This window comes from Pseudopipra pipra, chromosome Z (assembly GCF_036250125.1).
Source record: "Pseudopipra pipra isolate bDixPip1 chromosome Z, bDixPip1.hap1, whole genome shotgun sequence".
Lineage (NCBI taxonomy): Eukaryota > Metazoa > Chordata > Aves > Passeriformes > Pipridae > Pseudopipra > Pseudopipra pipra.
The window spans coordinates 488,499-498,067 of record NC_087581.1 but is presented as its reverse complement, the minus strand read 5'-3'; the positions used below and the strand labels follow the sequence as shown (position 1 = coordinate 498,067).

The following is a 9,569-nucleotide window of genomic DNA, read 5'->3' as shown; positions in this document are numbered from 1 at the left end:
TGTGGTAAGATTTACCTCTGTCTGTACCTGTGTGCAAGCAGGCCAAGGCAAGGCTAAACACCTCCCAGAGTGTGAAAAATCAGTGTTATTGAAGCTGTGTTGGCAGGTGGATCTGAGCCTTGGTGCAGTCCTGGCTGGGCAGTTCTCTCTGCAGCTGGATACTTGGGCAGAGGTTTCGGTGTGCTTCCTGCCTCCCTGAGGAGGAGAAGGGATGGGCTGGGAAGGTACACAAGAGGACATGTACATATATATGTACACATGGATACCTGTCAGGTGCTGCCTCCATGGAGATCAAACCCCTGCCCTTGTACAGGGTAAACAGAGTGAAGCCCCACACGTGAACCCCAGACCTGACTGTAACATTTTGTTCTGCCCAAATGCTCCCTGAAGCCTTTGTTTGCATTCCAGTCTGGTGCTGCACTTGGGGTGCAACATTAAGCACCTCTGTTTCCAACAAGAGTGGCTGCAAAGTGGCAGAGGCTGACTGATCCCTTTCCTACCCCACAGAGAGGTATTATGAGGTTGGATCCGTTACTGTTAAATCCTCAGAGGAAAGATGTAGAAAAGAGGACTATTAATGTCATCATTGCAATTGACTGTCAGTGGCACAATGTTAATTAAAAGCAAACAATTCAAATGTCAGATCTCAGGCAAAAATAAGTTTAAATATTTTCTTTATGGTTTACAAGAGGAGACAATTCCCCTCGGTATGCCTGCTGAGATTTGTGCCTTCCCACTGTGTCTCTTGTTGCTTTCTGTTCAGTTCCCCTCCTGGTCTTCGGGACATTCCCCTCTGTTAGGCAGCGTGTGACACAGAAATGTGTGGAGTTACAGGGCAGCTCCAGACCCTCTCCCTTAAGCCTTCCAAGAGATTACTGGCGGGAGAGTTCAATCAGTCTCGTGGGTGGAGCCGCACGGAGCCCCTGCCCAGCAGCGGGGCAGCACTCCCGGGGTGTGCAGGGAGCTCCGCGGCAGTGGCAGTGCAGGACCCCGGGTCCTGCTTGGAACCACAAACCCCTTCACATTGTCAGGCTACTGGCCAGGAAATCGTTGTGGTTTGCATCTTGGTGGCACCAGCAATGGCATAAACTACTGGTTCACAGCATCCCCTGCGGGGACAAGGCAGTGAAGAGGGAAAATAAACAAGGGTATTAGTAATGGCTGTGAAAATTTAACTTTTATTATCTGTTCACTGTATACAAAACACCATTCTGCATAGTGATAACTCATTTGTTGTACAGTTGACAGTGCACATCAACAAACAAGTGTTCAGAGGTATCCAGTGAATGGAAGGGCAGTGGTGGCAGTGTCCATCACACACTGAGATCCTGTGCCCGCTGAGAGCTGTAGGATGGAGAGGTACCTCATAACCACTCAGTATGCCAGCAACAGAACTGGCCTAACAAGCATTTACTGATGAGCCAAATTAAGAGTGAGGATGGAGAGAGCAGAACTAATGTATCCCATACACAATTTCCAGAGTGACTGAGAAGTTTTACAGAGCTGGCAGAGAGGATCCGTATTTTTTTAAACACTTCAAACTTTAAAACTGTTAAAATTTTGTGATAAATAAGAGAATCTCACAAATCTTTAGGGGCAAAATGCTCCACATTTATTTACATATGAAATGTGTTTAATACAGTTGTAACGGACGTAGTGTATAGTAACATCTGACAGCAGCAAGACTTTTAAGGAACCCAACAATTACTACTGTTCATCATGCACCTATCTATATATACACAATTCGTTTAAAAAAAAGTACAAAATCTCTTCTCGTAGGGATACATACAAGGTATAAAATGCAAAACCAAACCAAAAATATACTCTCACAGAGAACTCTATCTGAAAGGGCCAGGATGGTACCTTTTTGTACTTGTGCAAGCGAGACCGGGGGCGCTGGGCAGGTCTGAGCGGCTCCCCAGCGCCGAGGGCTGTGCTGGAGCTCCAGCCCCCAGCACGGGGCTGGGCCTGGGCTCCTTCACAGTTGTGGCTGTGTGTGACACTGAGCACCAGAACGTTTGGCATGAGCACACAGAGCTGGCAAACACCAGCCCCTGCAGCGAGGGTTAACTATTGTCCTTCAATAACCAAAAAGGAAAATACGTAATGCTGTGTACTCGCTTCTATATAATGTTTAATAAATTACATGACAAGAAACATCATCATTATTAACCTATTCCTCTAATTACATCTTATTTGTTAAATCCAGAGCAGCCCAGCCCTTTTGTAACAATTTGAGCTTTGATCAGAAGCACCTGATGACCTAAACAAAATCACTTTATCATACATAGAGTTGTGCAATTATACTGTTCAAAAGTACTTTACCACTCTAGGGGGTCTGCACCTGTTCTGGTGTTGCCACCTAAAAAAAAACAGCACTGCATTTTACACATGCAGTGGTACTTCTTTTTCTTTTTAATACATACTTTGTAAGAGAAAGTTTAAAAGCTTCCACAGACATTTAGAAGCACAAGTTCTTAGAATTTAAAATCTTAGTTTGCTTCTCTTCCCTTCTCCCCTCCAAGCACTGCCTTCTGATGCACTTCCATTAGCTAAACTTTCTTTCAGAAGCATTCAAAAAAGAAACAGCTTAAGAGAACCTAAGGAACTGCCCCAGCATTCAGAACTCTGTTTTAAAGAAACTTACTACAAAAGAACAGAAACAAAACAGAAAAAAACAAATTTTCCACTAGATACTGATACAAACACATAACAAAGAGTATAAAAATTATTAGTTTAAATATATACAAACTCTTTTCAACTCAAATACTGCTTCAATGGTTCTGAGGATATAGACAATGAGGTGAAGGGGACACTTTTATGCAGAATATATTGCAACACTATTATACCTTGAACTTTCTGTAGCAAAAATGTCCTTAGTATTCCAATGTGGAGAGAGATTTCTGCATCCCAAATAATCTGCTCACTTTTCAGCTGAACTCATTCTTTTGGACTTAATGAAGGCCATGCCATGTGTTCTCATGTGAGTGTTTAAGGCCGCTTCAGTTTCAAAAGTCTTTGCACACACTTTGCATCGCCTGTCTGATGCTGCACTGTTGGATGATTCATCCTCATGATTGGGTTTGTTTTCCTGCTGATTATCCTCCCCAGACCCATTCTGTTTTGATACTGGCTGAGGCTCCTTCAGCTTATGTACAATGAAGAGGTGCCTGGAGAGGGACACGTGAGATGTGTAGCAGAGTCCACATTCCCTGCACTGGTATGAAGAGCCATCAGATTTATGTTGAGGAATATGTTCGTGAAACTGGAGAAGATTTTCTGTTGTAAAGCCACAAACTGCACACTTGTGAACTTTAAAAACATTTATCTTCAGCTTTTTTAATGGCTGAGTGATTGCACCTCGTGGAGGCCTGAACTCCAGTACAGGTTCTTCCAATTTACGCTTTGGACTGGGAACCTGAAAAGGGGACAGAAATGGGGATCATGTAAGCATAAATAAGCAGTTCTTTTCATTACTGTTTGGGACTTGCAAACATCAGAAACTTTCCCTTGGCAGATTCCAGTACAACTCTGATAAACACAATGCTTTTGGGGCTCTACTTCACTGAAGATGAGACCTTTAAGGCATCAAAATAAGCATATCTATTTAAAGATCCTGAATATATACCCACAAAAAATCACTCTCTGTGAAGGAATGAATCTTGTAAGTGATTACCTTTGTGTCTTCTTTTACCTCCCTTTCTTCCATATTGGTAGCTTCAGTCATTTCTTTCACGTCAGGGTCTTTAATACCGTGCATCAGCTGAATGTGTTTTTCCAACATCAGCCTCTTGGTGAAAGTACGTCTCGAATCCGGGCAGTGCCTGCAGACACACAAACACACACACACTCAGTGTTAGGCTTAGCAAGTGCCTGTTGTAGATTAAAAGAGTGGTTGTGTATTTAAGAGACAGTGGTGACCCCAGCTGCCAGCCCAGCAAACTCTCAGCTCAGCCGAGTTTCAGATCTGCTCGCAGACATTATGCCTTGTGCTCTCACGGCCCTGCTGCGTCTGCAGGCAGGACAGGGGACTGCTTTGGCCTGTCTGCATCGAAATTCCTGCCCCTCCCAATCGATGGGATACTGGCTTTAAGCAGGCGAGAAAAGAGTGTCAGCCAGCAGTGGGTTTTTACACAGATAAAAGCAGAACTTACGAGCACGTGTAAACCTTCCTAATGCCTTTGTGTTTGATACGATTGTGACGACATAAACTGTGGGAAGAGCTGAAAGATTTGTCACATTGTCGACACGGATGTTTCTTCATTTGCTTTAAAAAAAGAAGAGAAAAACATCAGTTAAAAAAGCTCAGTAAAAGTAGTGCATGTGTTGAACCTTGTGATAACAGGAAAGAAACATCACTTACCCTTTTTTTGTACACACCCCTCCTTCAGCAACACCAGTCAGAGCTGGGCCTCTTTCAAAGCCATGTGGCCAGACTGAGCTACACATACACCTGCCACCAGTTGTAAACTGGTGTCACGGACTGTGGGTGAAGCGAATTTCTTCCACCAAAGAAGCAAGGAGGGTCAGTGGATTATTTCTGGATCAGTAAAGGCAGTAAGGTGAGAGATTTGCTTTCCCTTCCCACAACCAAATTATGTCTGCAGCTGCTGACTAGGAGCTCCTCAGCCACGTACAGGGAAGCACAAAGAGCACAGAAAGAAGACCAAAACTGAACCTCACAGACACTGAGACACTAACAGGGCTCAGAAAAGTCATGATGAAATGAGAAGTATTGTCCAATGCCAACTCGAGGACCATCTGTTTGGGGAATTTTGTGGGGTTTATATTGCAGTTTGTCAAGCAGAAGGAAAAAGAAAAGGAGGAAGCGAGAAGGATGGAGCAGGAACACATCGAAGATGTGTCAGCACTGCGTAGGTGCATCAAGCCCTTGGTCAGAAAAGCAGGAGAAGGACAGTGCTCAGCAGGGCCTGGTCCCTCTCAGAGCACCGGGGGCACTACCTGGGACAGCAGCTGTGACACCACATTCACTCTAAATGTCTTGGGGAGACTCCAGACAGAGACCAAATAGGATTTGGGATGCACTGGTTTCTGCAATGGCAGCCAATCCCAAAAACTCCTCAGGAAGGAGTGTAGCACCTGGTCTTTCCCATTTCTGAAAGACATGGAGTTGTATCTCTGTTCATTTGAATATCTATCTGCCTCCTGTGTTATTCAAGGAACTGCTTGAAGAGGGATAAAAACCAGCATCTGAATGTAAGCAATAAAAGAGGCCTTTAGGCCAGTAGTTGAGTGCAACAATTATCTAATATTGCATAGTAAGGGCTGTTCCTGAGATAACATAAACATCAGAGATGGATGATTCTCCTCCACTTAGACAAAATAAGCCTGGTATTCCTCCCAGTTGTGCTCTGTTGCTGCAGTGCAGCACAGTCCCTTGGTTTAATTCCCTGATTCCCAGCTGAGGGAAGAGTCGGAGCGTTTCAAGGCAGGACTGGGGAGCAGACAGCTGCCATGGGTCAGCAGCGGGCTGGAGCTGGCACAGCCTGGCTCACACACAGCTCAGCAGAGCCACTACTGCCTGCCTGTCTTTTTAATTTCATTTAACTGGAAGCTCTACTGAACGGAGAGGAACTGCAAACGGGGTTTCTGCTGACTTGAGGATGCAGCATTCCCATATTTCACTTCCAATCTGTTTTAAAATAAGATGTCTCAAATCCCGCTGCTTTAAATACAAAATGCAACTTGTTAACTCAGCTGAACCTACAAGTGTAAGATTAGAGCAAGAGCTCAACCACAGAGTGTGTCTGCCTTGAAGATGAAACACTGCTTGGCACTCAGCAAAACAAGACTGAGTCCCCACTCCCTGAGTCTGAGAGGCACTGAACTTCAGAACAGAATAGAATAATCGAATTGTTTCGGTGAGCAAAGACCATTAAGACCGAATCCAACTGTTACCTCAGCACTGCCACATTCACACAACTTCCAAGAGTGAAAGGGAACTAAGAAGGCACAAAGAAGAAATAAGAACACGGATCAGATTAGATGATTTGGATGAAATAGTGCAACATCTTTCACTCTTTCCATCTTGAAAAAATTCTGGTACTGCAAGAACAAGCCTACAGTTGAGAAGGAGTGTGTATATTTTCTCAGTAGAACTATGTAGAACGTGACAAAAACTAAGCAGCCAAAGAGAAAAATATAAAATAGATATAAGAACAGAGAAGAATAATGATGAAACTTAAAGGAATTATTTGCAAAAACACAAATGGAATTCAGGGAAAAATTACTTCCCATTTCAGGTGTGATTAACTTTTTTGTAATTCGGTATATTCCTTTACCTTTCCGTGTTCCTTCCTCATGTGGGAGATGTAAACGTCTCTCTGAGTGAAGAGCCTGTCACACTCCCAACATGTCCAGCCAGGATTAGCGATTTTTTTAGGCTCTGCTTTCTTTATGGGAGAAGGAGATTTCTTCTCCAGCTTTTCTGTTCCATTGACAGATTTTGTGTCCTCCTTGTTGTGACTGGCTGAGTTCTGCGTTGTGGGTTTAGTACTGAGAGGCAGATTTATCCCCAGGTTTGGTGGCCCCTCAACACTTTTCAGAGTTCCATGCATAGACTACAATAAAAGAGAAAAAAAAGTACAAAACTAACATAGACGTACACAGTGGTACTGACAAAATGCACTGACCCTTTGAACCAAAAGCCTTCACTTACTTCTTTGCCAAACTACTATCATCAAATCACATACTATTGTCATCAGATCACATTCTTAAAGAAACAGGGTTAAGTAAAGGCAAGGCCCAGCATGACACAGCCAACACCAGTAACAGACACCATCTGCAGGTATTTTCACACACACACAAAAAAATGAGACTTACTTAAGGTTAAATTGCTGTTTAACAGGGAGGAAAAGAGGGCTCAAGAAACACTTATTGTTCAGCCTAATTTCTTGCTTTACTTACCTAACTACTAGTTGTGCATCCTCCCTTCAGACTATGTGACTGATGCTTTCCAAGAAGGAAAGGCTTTTACTGACAAATTTCGACTTGCCGCATTGGTAAATAAGACAAAGCATCAGAAACATCAGACAGCTCTATAGTTTAGGATATATGAATGTTTTCTGTTGAGGCTGAGGTTAAGCCCTGTCCTACTCCCCATTCAGCTGATGAGCACTCCAAAGGGAACACTTTTCCTTCAGGTAACCTCAGACACAAAAACCCCATTCAATACATTCTCGACTCTGAGAATATAGGAATACCAATCTGATACTCTGGTAACAAGTTCTTTTGTAAATCCTGTGGCTCTTGGGACTACCTGTTGGCTCTAGAGCAAATATCAACCTCATCTGTAGAGCATTCTATTCTTCTGTTTAAGAGCTGTTAAATAGAAGGAAAACCAGTATTTAAAAACCCTTAAATGGTAATAAAAAAAGCAAAGCACACAGGCCCAACTGCCTGGCTCTAAAGCAAAGTGAAGGTGTGTAGTAAAAAGGAGGCTGCCTTTAGTATCCCAGTGCACAGGGGAGGGAGAAGGGAGGTTCCTGTACTTCCAGGCAACTGAAGCTGACCTGGAGATTCCATCCCAGCCTAACTTGTCAGCATGTAAAATGTTAGTGCTCAGCTTTCTAAATGTCTTTTAAATTCAATACTTGATATTTAATTTCTTATTTGAAAATACACAAAGAGCATTAAAGCACAGCCCAGAGTCCCAGTGCTGGCAGCACGTGCCACCAGCCAGACAGGGAGTGTTACACCTCCAGTCCAGTCCAGTCCTCCAGCACCTGCTCTCACTGCCTGCTGGAAATTTTCTTGTAGTGAGTCATTGCAGGAAAAGGAGACATAGGTTTTGCCATTAAGAAGCATTGACATCTGCAGGAATGATTCTGGGTTATTTTTTGTAGCTTTAAATAACCTTCTCCTGAGCTTCCTCCTGTTCCTTTCTGTTCTGCTTTCATCCAGGTCTACCTCTGCCTTGATGGTTTATGTCTAGCCATACCAAACCATTACTTTCTGTGCAGCTGAGCTCTGCCCCTGCCAGGTACTTGTCCTCTCCCTGAGTCCTTTTCTGCTTTTATCTATAGCCTGCTACTGGTTTTTTTATCCCCCCTTAACTGAACTCCAATTTATACTGCTTTGCTGCTGTCCACACTACTATACACACCCCCTATCTGTAAAACCAGTAATACTGCTACTACACATGTATTCTCTAACCCTCTCATTTTAGTCTCATTTACAGTGAATCATGCTAAAACCCCACTGGTTGAAAGTGCAAATACTGGCATGGAACACTAAAGACTTAAACAGTGCCCAAATGCAAGTAACTTAGCTTAACTTTAAACTGTGAGATGCTGAGCCACCCTGATTTATGTAAGGGTAGCTTCTGACCCTAACTGCAGTCAGATTGAGCTCCTAAGATTATCTTCAGCTCTTACAGAAATGGTTATGTACAGATATAACAATGCTTTTCCAATAATACCTGAGTCAGGAAAAACTAATTCCCAAACAAGACATACACTGCAAAATACAGAATTTGCCTATTTAGTTAAAAAAAAAGAACTATCTCCACTCTGAGTCCTGTTTTGCCCGTGAAGGTGATCAGTCACTGACCTCTCCCAGCTCTTATCTCTACTCATGAATTCTTAGCTGGTTTTTTCCCCTCTCTCCTCTGTCCAGCTGCAGAGGGAGGGTGAGAGAGGGGCTTTAGTGGGTACCTGGTATCTGGCCAGGGTCAACCCCCCACAGACCATCTGAAATACAACATTTTAACATTTGAGAACAATATTCACAGATTACCCCCTTGGAATTAACAACATCTCCCTCATCAGTCCTCTTGTTATTCTGTGCCTTTTCACAGTATGTTCTCACAGCATGTAATGCACGAAAAACGGTACCTCTTTAGGAAACAAGAGAAGATGCCTACACACCTTGATATGATCCATCATAAGCTGTTTCTGTGCATACAGAAGAGAACAGTCTGGACACTTGAAAACAGACACCTTCTGGTTTTCAATGTGCTGATCAAAGTGGCGATAGAGCAAAGGTTGCAGAGTAAACACAGTGTCACACATAGAGCATTTATATATTATTCTAAAAACAGAAGTACAATAAACAATGTCAGTCATATAGATGATCTATTTGCAAGAATCACGATGTTAACTTTTTTTCTCATCAGAGATAAGATCTGACATGTTTAAGCAATTGTTTCACACTGCCTGAAAAAAGTTAAAATTAAACTAATTCGAAATGTCCTCTAATGTCAAAATACGGGAGCACTAGAAGAAACACAAAAATAGAAAAAATTATTTAAAAAGTGCAAACAAGAAGCCAGAAAACAACAGCATATGCCAGTTACATACATAACATCAACATCTGCTCAGGATACTCTGGAAGTTCAACATCTTCAGTTTCTGAACTCATGTTGCAGCTAAAGGACAATACACCGGTTTCAGGTTGCAAAGGCACTATGTTTTAAGGGAGTGATTGATTCAATCATAATCAGTAACATACTTCAAGATAAGTGTATTTTTGGCAATGTCTGTGGCTTTGAAGCTCCTGAATGCCAAGCCTAGACTCTGTTAATGCTCTGAAGCTCCAACAATGCAGGA

The 9,569-nt window shown here is 42.8% G+C and overlaps 1 protein-coding gene across 3 annotated transcripts in view; it reads right to left on the bottom strand.

Moving 5' to 3' along the window:
- Positions 1–1,151: 1,151 nt before the first annotated feature.
- LOC135407088 (zinc finger protein 532) overlaps positions 1,152–9,569 on the bottom strand; it is a 30,355-nt gene continuing 21,937 nt past the window's right edge. For all 3 annotated transcript variants that reach the window (XM_064641819.1, XM_064641818.1, XM_064641817.1), the window contains 5 exons: positions 8,889–9,051; positions 6,303–6,581; positions 4,155–4,267; positions 3,677–3,824; positions 1,152–3,418 (listed from right to left, as the gene is read on the bottom strand). In XM_064641819.1, the coding sequence (XP_064497889.1) occupies positions 2,924–3,418; positions 3,677–3,824; positions 4,155–4,267; positions 6,303–6,581; positions 8,889–9,051 (1,198 nt within the window). In that variant the 3' untranslated portion in view covers positions 1,152–2,923. The remainder of the gene's footprint in view (positions 3,419–3,676; positions 3,825–4,154; positions 4,268–6,302; positions 6,582–8,888; positions 9,052–9,569) is intronic.